The following is a 15778-nucleotide window of genomic DNA, read 5'->3' on the forward strand; positions in this document are numbered from 1 at the left end:
CAATTGGTCTGTTCTTTTTAGCTGCACTACTGAACTGGTTCAATAAGTTAAAGTGAGAAAAAATATAGTTGTCTCATTCTAACTTATTGCACTAGTTCTGTAGTGCAGCTGAAAAGAACAGACCAAATAGAAATCTAGGAAATAACGGAATAAATTCGATCGGAATCAATTCCGACGAATTCATAATAGGTACCCTGATCGAGTATCAATAATGGCTGCGTTCAAAAAACACACGGTTACACAACGGTTGAGTAATTCGTTAACGTTATTGGTCTGAATGTAATGATCTAACAGTAAGGACCAATAGTTACTAAACGCTCAATGAGCGCTTTGTTTTCTGAACGCAACCAATGCAAATTTCGGGTGATGTGATTGACTTGTTCATTTTATGATACGTAGCAATATCTCACGAATGTTAGACGTACTTGTGAATTTCTTGGAATTTAAGTTTCCTACGTCAAATTGTTTGGCAATTATTAATGACCTCAGGTGAAATTAAACAGTCATCTTACTTGTCAATTGATTTATCTTTTAAACTCGGTCAGTGGTTATGTTTCGATATTCACTGCAAGTATTGAAAATCTATAGTATATGTAACATGAACTATACTTTTCAGTACTTGCAATGAATATCGAAACGCAGCCAATAGGTGCAGTAAATCTTTGCTCCAAATTCCAGACTGTGATATATTTTCTCGACAAAAAGTTTTCCTTACCTAAAGTTACTGTCTTAAATCGTAATCCTTTATAGAAAATTCATATATCGATATACAATGTACAATGTCAATATTCAATAAAAGAAATCGAATTCTAAAGATAAAATGTTGCTATCCCTAGAAATTTTTAAGAGTAAAATATTCTGTTAAGTCGTCATACATCAAATGCAGTGTGAATCTTCCATCAGAGCAATAAAACTAAAGGCTTACTATTATTGTAAAGTGGACATTAGTGAATTTAAAGATAAAAAGGATGTACTTAATATTCATAATAAAGTAAATGAAAGATATAATATAATATTGAAGGAAAGAAAACTCTGCCCCTCTACAATTTATACTTACAATTTATACATATAGATTAACAATTATGTTCTTCAGTATTGACGACAGCAGGATCATGGCTTTAACAACTATGTCACACCTGTCAAATTTGAAACCTGTAAGATTACCTCTATTTTATATGATTACTCGAAGACTTTTTTGTTGCATTATAAAGATTTACATGTATAATTCTAAATATTCTTTTTGGATTTAAAATTTCCTGAACATTTACACATACAGATATGTTTGTACTGCTGAGATATGACAAATTTCTTAATCCTAGCATTTGCCATCTTTTGATACTTAAAGGATCTACAAAGGTTTACAGCAATGCGAGGGTTTCTTATGTGCAATGTTTCACCAATAGGGTTATGTAGTAAGTGTTTGTAGAGTTGTGTAGTCATGTTTGATTATGTTAAATGTTGAGTAGAAGAGAGAGAGAGAGAGAAGATAAATTTATTTTTTGAGTTATACATAATAAATCATACTTTAAAACTATATTAAAATATTACTCTTCATAGCACATTTATATAAGTCAAGTCTTGCTTTTGTTCCAAAATGTGACCCGGTAAGAACAGAAGATGTGATAAGATTGAAAGAATTTATCAACAAACATCATCAATTGTGTGTATTAACTGGAGCAGGAGTATCTACAGAAAGTGGTATTCCTGACTATAGATCAGCAAAAGTTGGACTTTATGCACGTAGTGATCATAGACCTATCCACTACAAAGAATTTTGTGCCAGTGAAAAGACTAGAAGACGATACTGGGCCAGAAATTTTGTTGGTTGGCCAAGGTTCATTCATTGCTTTTTAAATTTATACATTCATTTAGAAAAATAATAAGTAGAGGCTAATAAACTGACTTTTTCAAACAGCTATACTCTTGTAGATTTTCATCTTTTAAACCAAATATTACACATATGATACTAAAAGACTTGGAATATACTGGGAAAATAGGATTTATCATTACACAAAATGTAGATAATTTGCACTCAAAAGCAGGATGTAAGAAGATAATAGAATTACATGGAACAGCATTCAAAGTAATGTGTCTTAATTGCAGTCATAAAATATGCAGATGTGAATTTCAAGAAATTCTCCAGAAATGTAATCCATCTATGGTTACAATGACTCAAATGATAAGACCTGACGGAGATGTAGAATTATCACAGGTATTCTGTATAATATATATATATATAGTTTCTCTGATGTATTTTTAACTAAGATCTTTATGACAAAATATGTTTGACAGGAACATGTGGAACACTTTAATATTCCAGCTTGTAATAACTGTGGAGGTATTTTGAAACCAGATATTGTGTTTTTTGGAGATAATGTACCACACAAGGTAGTGCAGAATGTAAAAACTAATGTAGAGAATTCAGATGCTTTATTAATCCTGGGTACAAGTCTTAGCACATTTTCAGCATACAGAATTGTATTGCAAGCAATTGATGCAAAAAAACCGATTGCAATAATAAACATTGGCAAAACTAGAGCTGATGAATTAGTAAACTTGAGAGTGGAAGGAAGATGTGGAGATATTTTCCCAAAAGTTTGCAAACTATAAAAACCAAATAATTTAATAAAATAATGATGGACATAAATAACTTTATAAACTTAATATATGTAATATATGTATACAGTAATTTATGGAACTGTTGAATTTAAAGACATTTATAATTATTTAAAAATTATGTATTCCTTAATATACATATTTTAAGTAATGATATAAAAATCAAGATACAATAAACAAATACTTCTGTTGGAATATCTCAGGTTTCTTCCATTTAATTTTGTAATTAGTTATTCAGATGTTACATATGCATATAAATACTTTGTTTCTTAATGGGAAGATTTTGTCTCCTTTGCATTTTGAAGACTCTGAGTAATGTATAATTTTGCTAAACTTTGAGCACAGAACTGTGAGATATGCTCACTGTAAGTATTGATTTGTCCAGCAACAATCATTGGATTTAATCTTGGTGGAACTGGCAGAGGTCTCATTTGTTTATTAATATCATCCTCTGGTAGTAATGGTTCATCTTTTGCAGCTCTGACAGCATTTTCTTGAGCTCTCTTGGCCAAAAGCCTGTTCTTATCTTGTTGTTGCCGAAGTACCAACTGTTGATATCTATTGAATTTCATAGCTTCCTGATTCAATTCATCCACACGATCCATCAAACATCTCAATTGATTCTCTAACACACTAGCTGTTCCAAGATCCAAATATTTGGTACCCTGTTCTTCAGGAATCATTTCATCCAATTCTGACATCATGATATTTGTCAGATTGCTGTTTTTAATAACTACTGGAATCTCAACAAAAAGACTCTCATATCCAATCTTCAAGGTACGTAGAGCTTCAGGAGTAAATTCATTCTCCTTATACATTTGTATGGCTTGTGGAGTAAGTCGGTATGCTTTGAGAGTCAAGAAACCTCTGGCAGATTTTGCTGTGTCATATATAAGCACCACTGATTCTTCAATAGAAGTTTGATAGTGATATTGCGATTCTAGTAAAGATAAATTCAGGAAATTTCCAACATCTGCACTTTGGTACCAACCAACATGGAAGTGATCAACGTTCACCCTTTGGATTGATAATGAATAAAATAATAATACTCATAATTTATGTAATAATTACATTTTTTCTTAATTTCTGCATTGATATTTACCATCTCAACCTTCGCATCATGGCAAGCTGGTACTCCTCCTCGTCCATAATTTCGTCATTTTTGGGAAACGGGAAACAATTCGTGATTTCCAAGCGGTTCTGCACTACCAAGCCCAACAGAGCGCCCTGAGCAACTTCCATGTTGCTGGCAGACTCCTCATGGCAATGTTTCACCATCTTCATCACCACCAGTCCATCGCATTGCACGTAATCTATACGCGGCTCCGCTTCTGGGATCCTCCTCGACGTCGCTCTTGAAACCATTTTTCAGAAATTAATCAATTACGATTTCTAATTGTTTGCAGAAATTGTTTTTACAATCGAAAGGCTAAGCTATATGTTAACGCCTCGCCCGATCTAAATAAAGGTTAACTTCACAGTCCGAGTCGTGACGTCACTGCATGCTGAGAAATAGAATGTCTAGAAATTAAAGTCGATAAAAAGTCAGTTGCACACATGGAACACGTCATGTTCGCCGCGTGGTGGAAATTAGTTAGGGAATAATGCAGTAACCAATCAACGTGCCACATGCAGCATATTTCGGCTGCGTTCCGATATTCACTGTCAGCACTGAAATTCTATAATATACGTGACACAAACTATATATTTGCAGTACTGGCAGTGAATTTCGAAACGCAGTCTTCGTAATTACTATTTTCGGGCAAGAAAGATGCTGAATGGCTATCGCAAATTTCCGCTGCGCAATGTAAATTGACCAATCATATTTTATTATTCTTCGATCGCAAATAAAGAAAATAGTTGATTATAATTGGTCAATTTTGTTTGCGACTTTGCAACTTGTGATAATGGCTGCGTCTCGATATAAAGCCAGCGGCACACGGTGCTTGTTTTCGCGCTGGATTGCTTGCTGAATGAAAATACTGCGTTCTGATTGGTGCATTTCCATCCATCTTCGGAAATGTACCAATCAGAACGCAATATTTTCATCCAGCAAGCAATCCAGCACGAAAACAAGCACCGTGTGCTGCTGGCTTTACTGTCAGCGTTGAAAATTTATAGTTTGCGTAACACAAACTATATATTTTCAGTACTTCTCAGTACTGACAGTGAATTTCGGAACACGGCCAATGTAGATGAGCTTTACTGAACGCAATCATCGAGACCCGCGAAAAGTAGATGTGGATAGTTAGTTAATATCAGGCTCACACAAGATTGGTTAGTATGTTTATGTTCGTTTTGACTGGTATCTTTAAAAGCTAGTACGTTTATGTGTTTTCTTCCTGCATATTTAATACAATTTATTATTTTGAATTATATACGTTGCGTATTAAAGCAAATAATTGAGAAAGTAAGTAATTAAATTTTCTAGTTCTATATAATTAATATATAATGTGATTAAGCAAATTAGAAATTTTTGAAATCACGTTTAGTAAAAACGACTCCGTTTCCATAATACATATAATAATGTTGAATTTACGTGATTACAGCATCTTATTCCACAAAAAAATATATTGTAAAAAATGGACAGCATAAAGAAAAAATTTAAATTATGGTTAGAATTGATAGAATCAGAAGAATTGGAAAGTGCAATGAAAGATCTTCAGGTATGCTTGCTATGTAATTATTGTTATTTTATTTATTATATCTTTCTTATGAATACAATTTCACCTTCAATATATTTGTAGATGAATATTCGTGTTCAGCCAGATAATAAATTGAACAAGTATATTTTCAAATTGTTATTGTGCTTATCTTGTACTGCGCATAAATGCAAAGCACAAAACCACATGACTGGAAAAAGAATTGCTGAATTGGCTAAACTGCTTTGCTCATTATTGATTGAGATACCTGATGATAAAGCTTATATTAGTAGTTTGTACCATATCATTCGCTGTTTAATCTGCTTAAATTTATATGAGGATGCAGCAGATATTTGCTGTTATTTACAACCTGGAGATTTGTACAGTCCTAAAGATGAGACTATGAAACTTCTAGTAAAAATAGTATACTTATGGCGCATTCCAATAAACAATATTTATTCCCTTGCCAGTGAAGCATTAAGCACAGCAAATTACAATAATTTAAAGAATATCATAAGACATGAAATACAGATAATACAAATTGCATATAAAAATTATACACAGCACTTAATTGTAAGAATAAGTACACATATAGATAAGATAGCAACAATTGACAAAGGAAATAACATATATTTTGATGATTTTTGTAAATATATATTAGAATATTTAATAAAAGTACAGCTGTGTTTAGACAAAGATGAAAAATCTATAATATATTGTCATATAGTTCGTATAATATCTCGTATAATATGTAAAAATATCAGTACATCTCGTATAAAATATGCGGTGGAAACATTGAATAAGTTGTGTAGTTATTTTAAAAATGTTCTAATAGAAGATGAGGAATGTTACCAATGCTTCCAACAGTTTCAAAGTTTGTGCATAGTACTTTTAACTCCAGTGGAGAATTTTGCGAATGATAGTGCCAAAAATATACAAGATTTTCTCATTTGTGACAAAAAACTAGCACAAAAATATGGATATAAAGAAAGCCTTATTAAGTGGAATGCGTTTAATATTGCAGAAATTGTTGAACCCATGTTTACATATTGGGAGACATACATACAAATTGATAAAAATAAATTTCTTGATACTGGGATCATGTTAGAGACAATAAATTTAATTATACATCTAAGTACATTTTTTATAAAAGATGTATCAAATAAATGTAAATCTTGTTTGGATGAAAATTGTACAGTCAAGAGAGATATATACAATAATGTAATACTAAAATACAGATGCATCTATTTAATAAATAAATTTCCTGCAAAAACTTTGCCGAAAACACTGTGTGTCTATGTTGGAAAAATCTTGGAGCAAAATGTAGCATTGATTTCTGAAATGAGAGAATGTAAATGCAAACGTTGGACACAATTATGGACAACATGTGGCGCTTTAATTTATAACATGGGCATAATATTTGAGCACGTTTACGAGGAAAGCGTACATATGTACACTTTGTTGTGTACCTACATCTTCCGATTTCAAGGAATTGAGTCAGAGTCTAACTATCTGAGCTTCGAAAATCCTGCCTTTATTACGTTACATAGATTATGCGCTGTACATTATACTAACGAAATGTACAGAGAAGCTATGACTGCTTCTGCATTGAATATCTTGTTAACTTACGACACACAATTTAGAAAAGCTTCCGACATGTGGGTAAATATTAAAAAGAAATGTGCCTCAGAAGAGATTGCAAAGTTAACTGTACTAGAATGTTTGAGAAACGATGAGACCAAGATCAGTGAAATGGGATTCACAATTGATTTCTCCAAATATGATCTTATTCAATTATGTTTACACGAAGCAAGAACTCTGGTGAAAGAGAATATCGCGTTTGCAAATGGTGCGTCAGCAGTTCTGCAGGAATTGGAGAAATTAAAACCAAGCAATCGTCAATACACACAGGCGATACAGCTATTAGGACATTACCTGTTAGGTTCTGAGTATGATAGCTCAGTTCTGAAATATCACAAGAAAGCTATATCGCATTTAAGCTCGAATTCTGTAGCTAGTTTGTGCCTGAAAGTTAATTTAGCATTTTTTACGTTCATTGAAGAGTTGCATATAATGAATAAGCAAACTCTCGTGGAAATGGAAAACACAAGATTTGCTCTGTTTGCTTCTAAGTTACCAGAAGTCTATGAAACTAAATCTCCAACTGTAGTGCCAGCTTACACTATGTTAAATATTAAGAAAGATTCCAGTCTCATGGCAAGTTTGCAGGAATGTTTGGAAAAATGGAATCAGCTGATACAGCACAACATACTTGTAAGTTATCATGTACAAGGTACTCATTGTGTTATTACAAAATGATTACCATAAGTTACACTAATCACACAAACATATCTTACCGTCAATAGAGTGAAGTCATAGAGAATTGGGAGCCGGGTCTTGTACTTCGCATATTAATCACATTTGGTGAATATTGTCGCATCTATCGTCATGAAAAATGTGAAGCGGAGGCATGGGTGTTGGCACATAGGCTGGCGTCAAAAATCGGCGATTGCTGCACAATTATTTACAGTATATTGAAGCTCTTGTTACGCTTAAAAGCAAAAAAATTCTCTCTTCCTCTTTCGAATTGCAGTAGACTGATATGAATCTATTATAGTTACAGGTCGTAGTATTTCATTAAGGCAAATCAATTATGATTGGATTGCCACTGCTAAGGAGTATGCTACTAAATACAAAGATTCCAAAGACGAAAATATAATCAGCGCCATTGCTATCTTTTGGATAAGTCTAGCGGATTTTTATTTCCATTGTGGGAAGGTACGGGATAACAATGGCGAAACGTATACAAATATTTCTTTTGCTAAACACAATATCAGTTTTAATGTTCTATTTTTCTTTCTTTTAGTGCGACGAGGCAAAGAAATTGCTCAACGACGCTAGAAATCTCCCGGGAATTTCATTCTTCACTAATACATCTATATATCTGTTCAGTTTAGATGTCATTATATGCAACTGTAATTTATATGAAGATAATATAAATCACGAGGATTACAGTTCGTACATCGTGGAAAGTCTGTACGCAATGATCAATTTGTCTCAAAATCTATCGACAGAAACGTGTGAGTATATCTCAATCTTAAAGACATTAAAGAAACTAGAAATGCGCGAAAATCATTCATTCGCTTACAAAGCGACATTTTTCAGGGAAGCGTCAAGCAATATATCTCTTCAGTTACGACGTGCTCTTCACCGCAACGGTCAATCTGTCATTGCGAGTGAATCACATGTTATCATTTCGCGAAATTAGCGCACATCTGGTGCAACGTGTGAAGTCAGCACAGAGCTTGGGCGCCGTGATGCGCACCGCTGAGTTACTGAAGTCATTGTGTTACATCGATCTGTCACGCACGAAGTTGGACGATTGCGAGGTGAAGTTGCAAGGCCTCGAGCACATGCTGGATATCGAGACGTTTCAATTGTCAATGAACGCCAAACCGAACTCCGAAGCATCCGCTTATCTCGCGGTATCGCCTGCAAGGATCGTGGATCCTGTAAGAGACGTACCTCAGCGTGATGCATCGCCAGTGCTCGGCAAGAAGGTCTTCGACATGCCGAAATTCACGCTGCATGAGAAGTGCGATTGCTACAAATGCAAGAACGTGTCGTATCGATACTTGGTGTTTATCGCTACTTACATTAGAGCGCAGTTGTACGCTTTGCAGTGTCACAACAAATTGGCGTTCGATCACTTCTATGGCGCCTTGAAAATAAGGCAGAAGTTGTTCGCAGAAGAGCAGACTGTCTTGCCAGAAAGCCAATCTTGCGACGAGACTGGGGCGAGACGATTTTCCTGGCAAGCACGATCGTACATCACCGATTACGTACAGTTGCTGATTGACTTCTCTTATTTTCTGGAAACCAATGTGGCGTCAAAACAGCAGGATGCGTCCGACATTGCCAATTTGGCGATAAGTATATGCCGCAAGTACAAATTGGAAAGACATCCCGTCTACATCTCGGCTGAGGAAATAATGCTGAATAACGCTTTTCAAACCATGTTGAAGTCTCCAAATTATTTGGGTATCTATCTCTAATGTTTAGTTCTCTCTTTTGATAATATATTTGTTGTAACGTTTTTATATCTGTATAATATCTGTCTTGCAGACTTTATGGTCCCTCAGATGCGTGATATCGACATAAGCAAGTACATGAGAGCTTCATCCGATTCGAGTACATGTGTTACACCGGCTATCCACGATCGTTACGTTAAAAAACCAGCTTCAATCCGACGTAAAAAGAATCCAGTAATTTTGAACTTGGATAAAATTAATATGTTCTTGAGCGACGACGAAGACGTCGATACATCATCATCACCAGTTGCATATTCGACTAGGGAATCGAAATTGACTAGAGAGAAAACAGTAAAAAGAAAGTTGTTAAAGGACGATTTATCGGATGACGCTAGTTCCAAGAGTGAATCTGTGTCGATAGGAACGAAGTCGACGAAAGATAGAACTCGAAAAGATAGTAACACGCGGATTAAGGGACAATCGATGAAGGATATTATGTGTGACGTAGTGTGTTCAATACCAGATATAGGAAAAAATGTAATGGATTTAATAGAAGAAGATGCACCTGCTACGATGGAGAATGTAAATAAATTAATAGAGCAAATGGAGAATTTGAAAGTTAATTCAAGCACAACGCAAAGAACTAGAAAAGTTAAAAGAACGAATGAATCAACGATCGCGAATTATAATAAAAATGTAAATCAAGCTGTGGAATTGCTGAAGAATTTAGCAATGGGCGAAAAGACAAATGTAAGTACCGACTTGGAAGTGGAAAAATCGAATAGATTACTAGCACAAGATAAAAAGATTACTGAAGAATATGATGGAAAGACATTAACTGTTAAAACGTTGGAACAGAAAAATGCGGACAATATAAGTACACCATCAACGAGCCAAAGTAAAATCAAACAATGTAGCTCTACTAAATTAATGGTAAATAATGACGTTACCGGCGTAAGGACAAGATCCAGCTTGAGGAAGTCAGGGAAGAAGCCATCATAACGATATTATTGATGTAAAAATTATATACTCCTCAACATTCAGTAGAATAAAAAGTGTCTTTGTATTTTTAAAGAATATAATATAATGAAACAAGTTTTTTTAATAAAACTATTTTTGATAAAAGTATGAAAAATTTTATGTAATCGAATGCGTGCATTGTTTTAATATGTTCGTAGAAGTTGTATAGATTTTACGTATTTATGTAAGTTATTCCTACACTAGACGAAAATTAACTCTGAGGTCCCGCTTTATCTCTTTATTATACTTTATAAATAGTAACTGATTTTGCTCTAATTAAATACTTTACAAAAACTCAATTCAACATTTTCGACATTTTTTTTCTTCATAAGAATTTATTATTATTCTTAACATAAGTATCACACAAATCCCTATGATAATAAGTTCACAACAGTAAACTAGTGTAGAAAGAAAAATACATTTGCATCATGCCTTTCATTTGTTTCAGTGTTACAAACAGAATATCTCGCTTCCGCGTTACATCGGCTAGAAAACAAAACGTCATTACAATACTCTTTCAAATCGATGAACATTTGACATGTGAAAAGCGATTATTATGCAAGATAAAAGTAATAAGATTTAATCCTATGAGACACATTTGTTTCACGAAACTTTCAAACTTCATGCAGAGGAAAACTGAGAACAATTCTTGCCGGATTCTGGCTTTGCGAGTGTATAGTTACGGTACTGCACAAGCTTACAAAATAAAAAACTCAGGAAAGTATCGGAATCATAAAACACATAAAATAAAATATAAAATACATTTCGTTCACATGAGAATGACGATAATAATTAAGAATTAAGGTAATAATTCAGTTCGTTCCATTAAGGCAATAATCATCGAAAGGAAACAGATGTGTTTCACAGTAGAAAAACCACGTTTGTACGATTGTTCGGCGACAAAAATCGGCCATATCTCCACACCGCGCGCATGTGAGAAGGGAGTTGGCTTTTATTTATCTTCCTGCGTATAAAAATAACAAAGTTACAGTAACTGCAGTTACAGTAATCACAGTTTATAAATGGCTACAATTTCGTTCAGGAGTCGTCGACTTTAGACTCAGAGATCCGCCTGACTCTTCTTGTGTCTTAGCCAATTCCATCAGCGCTAAAGCACCTAGCCATTTCTTATTGTCTTGTATCGGTAACTCAATTGTATTGTCTTCCTGTTTCACAACTTCCGCTTCCGTTCCTTGGGCGTCCATCGTAGGCAGTTTTGAAACGATCTCTTTACCACTGACGTTACTCGAACTCCCGGCCAACATCAGCACTGTCGGCCTGGTCTCATTCTCATTGATGTGAGACTTAGCCAGCTCTTGCTGGGCGTACTGCTTCATATCCAAGGCAGGTTGATGGTCTGATCTACATTGTATCTCCGCATTGACCCGTTCGATATTATCCTCAAACTTCTGCAACAGACTGCTCGAGCTGTCTAGCGACTCTGTCCACGGTGATTGATTTAGAGCGTGAACGACGTCGTATGTATTCTCTTGCTTGATCGCTATCGCTTTTGGAGATTCCTCGTTCAGATTCATGTCGCAACAATAGGAGTAAGGGGAGGCATATGAAATATCCGATGGTGAGTTCGCCGGTTCGTTGTGCGTGTTCAGTGTAATGTTCCATCGCAACTCGGACGATTCGGTGCAATCGTTGAATGAATGCTTCTCGTCGATCTTGTATATGGATGTTACATCGGACTTGACGTCCCAATTCAGAGGCTTCGCCAGCTGCTGCTCCAGACAAGCCTCTCGTAGCCACCGCTTCTTTGGTTGTAGTCTGTCCAAGGATGTGTTCAATGGTGCGATCACGGACTTGACAGCTGGCACTTCCTCATCTTCGGACATCTGAAGTATCGCGCATGGCTCCGTCGTGTCTTCGTCTTGGCTCTCTTCCTGACTATCATGACTTTCCCCGCAGTACAATCTTTGATTGGGTGGTTTGCGATCGAGATTCTCCTGCTCGCCTGCGGTATCCATCATTAAGCCTTTCCTGGAGGACTTTACTCTCCTATGGTTCTCAACGGTGCTCTTCCACGTCTTCTTCCGTTCATTCTTCCCGGTCGGTGTCCTATCTTCCCGTTCTCTGGACATCTTGTAACGCTCTAACCATCGAGTAACATCATGTGGCAAATCTGTATTCTCAGACACTGGCTTCAGTACAAAGTCGTCTGATCTTGTGAGCGTAGCATAAGGATGCTCAGGGCAGTGTCTGTTAGCGTGGGTGAATCTCATTTCACAGCCTGGTTCGGTACATAAAAATGGTTTTTCTCCTGTATGCAGTCGTTGATGAGTCTTCAATTGCCCTGACTGTGTAAAGGCCTTTGTACAGCCAGGATAGTCACATGGATATGGACGTTCTCCTAAAAAACATACATATTTCATATTTCAAACAGTTCTCTTATATTCCATATGTAATCTAAATTAATATTTATTCATCTTTATTCAAATTTCATCAAAGAATTTATTCTATATACAAATATGAATATACCAAATAATAAATACAAACGTAAAAATATTTACTTTATATGTTATATATTATTTCTCTCTTTATATATTCTTTCTTTATATGTCATTTCTATCAATTCGACCAATGCTTCGATATTACATCAGATATTAAAAATTTACTCAACTCTAATTGTACCGTCAAGGTATTTCAGAATTTTTGGCGCAACCAACACAGCTTAGTCTTCAATGAGACAATTAAACACAACGCGGTTACCGCATCGTGTATCTAACAGAGATTTCAAAGATGTTAGATTTCTCTATCGATTAATTTCTCCACTGATCTATCGTTTGATTCTCAGAATATAACAAGCAGGAATATAAACGAGAATACAATGGTAATACCAACATTTCCGAGGGAGTCATTTTTCGGTGCGACGTTGACAGTATAACGCGGAAACGCGCTGCTCTTTTGTTGTTCACGGACAAAGAGCGTGCAACTTCATACCGTAACGGACCGGTGAGAGAACGCGTACAACGCACTCGGTGTCTCTCCCTCCCTTTCCGTCTCACTCGCTCCTTCTGCCGACCGATTAAAGTCCTTCAACGACTTGGCGCGACCCGGTCGTTACGTATACAGTGTCGTCCTGTAATTTCGCGCGCGCAACAGGCGGGTCCCGCTCGCCCACCGGTCGCGGCGATGCGTGCTCATGGTACATACGTACACACGACGTAACATACGTGCGTAACGCAACTTGAGACTCGGGCCATTTAAGTATTTAAAGCACGGCATGATGGCGATTGGCGGGACACACGCGCGCGCGCGCGCGCGCGCACGCGCTCGCGAGAAAGAGAGAGTGAGAGTGAGAGAATGAGCGAGGCGCGCGCGCGCGCGAGAGACACGCGTGTGTAACCGTCGCGCGGGGTTTCTCGCAATTGTTGAATAGAATCACGCGGTTCCGCGACACTGCCGGCGCCGGGTGGTCGGCCGGCCGCGCGCTGAACGCCGCGAGAATGCCGGCGACGAGCGTGGACGCGGCGGTTCACCTGTATGAGTACGCAGATGCGCCTGCAGGCTCTTCTCGCGCGGGAATACCCGGTTGCAGTAGGTGCACTTGATGCTGCTCGGCGAAGTGCTGCCCTGCATCATGAGATTCGTGAGAGCGTCAGCGCGCGGCCGGCCACGCCGGTGACTCTCCGTGGCGGCGGAGTGCGAGTGCCTGGCGTCGGTGCGTCTGCCCGGCGTCACGCCGTGCTCCCTGTACTCCGGTGAGGAGCACGAGCTGCCGGGGCTCAGGTTCACGTTGCGCGCCTCCTCGCTCCAGTTCCACGGGTAGAGAGTCGTGTCGGCCATCGGCGGGCTACAAGGTAACACCTCCGCCGGGGGATGCGACCCCCGCTTCGGCGTGTGCGACTCCATGCTGCGCCCGTAGCCCCGCCGTCGTAGCTTCTCTCACGTTCGTCGCACGGCACGCTTTCTCACACAATCCGAGACGACTTCCTGCGCTACGACGCAACACACTACCACGGCAAGTGCCGCTGGCGACTGACTGACGCGCGCGACCTCTTTGCCGCGACGCGGTATGTATACGCGTGCCGCGTGCAACTAATAAACCGCCAAAATATACGACGACGCAGGAACGGGGAGAGAAGGACCGACGCTTGCGCATGCCGTCCGCCTGGCGATTGGCGCGCCATCGTCGAAGCAACAAACTATGGCTGATATTCATTTACATTTCGGATCTTATCTTGTGTTTAAGAACGTCTTGTAAGTTTATCATCTGATGCTTCGTAGTCAATGCAACGGCTTTTGCAGCATTTTAACATAAATCTGAGACTATCTGATATCAAAGAACTGACTGTAGATGTGTATGTCGTACGGTTGCGAACATAATAGTGTGTGCCCGTTTCTTTGCAAACTTTCGGAACGCATCCCGACTCGAGAAGAATGAGAGTCACTGCTCCGCCTGCGGAGCACGCCTGCGCAGTGACTCACAACGAAAGGCGAGAAATGAAATATACGCGGTGGGACATATTGACTTGTGCATTCGTTGCAGCTGATGATTCATCTCGTCCATCTCTTTCAGAAGACTTTAAAGTGGAAGTCACATCTTAAAACGATATCTCACGTATCATTTCCACGCTTGGGTGGAAAGGTAAATATTTATAATTATGTTTTATATTGTAGATACTATTAAAGTTTGTGTTAAAGTTTTTTTTGGTCACGTTTTTCCTCTTCTTTTTCTTTTTCTCTTCGTTTCTGCTCTTTTTTTCATATCTTCTTCATTATATTTTCCTATTCTCTTCTTCTCAAGAAATACTTTGACACACACTGTATTTATAATATAAAACATAATTATATTTACCTTTCCACCCAAGCGTGGAAATGATACGTGAGATATCGTTTTAAGATGTGACTTCCACTTTAAAGTCTTCTGAAAGAGATGGACGAGATGAATCATCAGCTGCAACGGATGCACAAGTCAATATGTCCCACCGCGTATATTTCATTTCTCCCCTTTCGTTGTGAGCCACTGCGCAGGCGTGCTCCGCAGGCGGAGCAGTGACTCTCAAGCGTGGTCTACAATGGCAGTAAGCAGTAAGAAGTAAGCGTAAGCGGTAAGAAATAAACCAATCACAGTCGATTATGACAAAAATAATCAACTGTGGTTGGTCCATTTCTTACTGTTCACGCTTTCTTCTTACTGCTTACGGCCATTGTAGACCACGCTTCATTCTTCTCGAGTCGGGATGCGTTTCGAAAGTTGCAAAAAAACGGGCACACACTATTATGTCCGCGACCGTACTTCTTCGTTCATGTAGGCCTATGATATAAAAATTATTATACATAACATATACCTATAGTATGATCAGTTTGTTATTTGGTTTGTTCTTTTTAGCTGCACTACTGAACTGGTGCAACAAGTTAAAGTGAGAAAAAATATAGTTGTCTCATTCTAACTTATTACACTAGTTTCGTAGTCCAGCTAAAAAGAAGAGACCAATTGTTTAAGCAAGGCGTAGACCT

At 37.7% G+C, this 15778-nt stretch overlaps 4 protein-coding genes across 11 annotated transcripts; 2 read left to right on the forward strand and 2 right to left on the reverse strand.

Moving 5' to 3' along the window:
- The first annotated feature begins 341 nt into the window (after nt 1–341).
- Sirt4 (NAD-dependent protein deacylase sirtuin-4) lies at nt 342–2998 on the forward strand. Of its 7 annotated transcripts, none has more exons than XM_025302454.1 (6): nt 342–489; nt 1073–1154; nt 1346–1412; nt 1558–1834; nt 1930–2212; nt 2293–2998. In XM_025302454.1, exons 1-6 carry the CDS (start codon nt 389–391, stop codon nt 2608–2610), a joined length of 1128 nt encoding a protein of 375 aa, XP_025158239.1. In that variant the 5' UTR covers nt 342–388; the 3' UTR covers nt 2611–2998. The 7 variants fall into 7 exon arrangements, with proteins under 7 accessions (XP_025158239.1, XP_019697677.1, XP_011141890.1 ...); XM_019842118.2 differs by having other exon boundaries at nt 342–540; nt 617–1154; nt 2293–2610; XM_011143588.3 differs by having other exon boundaries at nt 1094–1154; nt 2293–2610.
- On the reverse strand, nt 2839–4130 carry eIF3h (eukaryotic translation initiation factor 3 subunit h). Its single transcript, XM_011143592.3, has 2 exons — nt 3719–4130; nt 2839–3633 (listed from the first exon to the last, which is right to left on the reverse strand). Exons 1-2 carry the CDS (start codon nt 3979–3981, stop codon nt 2886–2888), a joined length of 1011 nt encoding a protein of 336 aa, XP_011141894.1. The 5' UTR covers nt 3982–4130; the 3' UTR covers nt 2839–2885.
- A 1054-nt stretch (nt 4131–5184) lies between these two features.
- Nucleotides 5185–10343, forward strand: LOC105184670 (uncharacterized). 2 transcript variants are annotated; one of them, XM_011143587.3, is made up of 8 exons: nt 5185–5282; nt 5364–7532; nt 7625–7787; nt 7876–8036; nt 8125–8338; nt 8424–9299; nt 9384–10039; nt 10148–10343. In XM_011143587.3, exons 1-8 carry the CDS (start codon nt 5199–5201, stop codon nt 10289–10291), a joined length of 4467 nt encoding a protein of 1488 aa, XP_011141889.1. In that variant the 5' UTR covers nt 5185–5198; the 3' UTR covers nt 10292–10343. The 2 variants fall into 2 exon arrangements, with proteins under 2 accessions (XP_011141889.1, XP_011141888.1); XM_011143586.3 differs by having other exon boundaries at nt 9384–10343.
- A 189-nt stretch (nt 10344–10532) lies between these two features.
- On the reverse strand, nt 10533–14370 carry LOC105184669 (uncharacterized). Its single transcript, XM_011143585.3, has 2 exons — nt 13798–14370; nt 10533–12668 (listed from the first exon to the last, which is right to left on the reverse strand). The coding sequence occupies exons 1-2, from the start codon at nt 14168–14170 to the stop codon at nt 11326–11328; spliced, it is 1716 nt and encodes a 571-aa protein (XP_011141887.1). The 5' UTR covers nt 14171–14370; the 3' UTR covers nt 10533–11325.
- Nucleotides 14371–15778: the final 1408 nt, after the last annotated feature.

The sequence above is a fragment of the Harpegnathos saltator genome, unplaced genomic scaffold (assembly GCF_003227715.2).
Source record: "Harpegnathos saltator strain DR-91 unplaced genomic scaffold, Hsal_v8.6 scaffold491, whole genome shotgun sequence".
NCBI classification, from domain to species: Eukaryota; Metazoa; Arthropoda; class Insecta; order Hymenoptera; family Formicidae; genus Harpegnathos; species Harpegnathos saltator.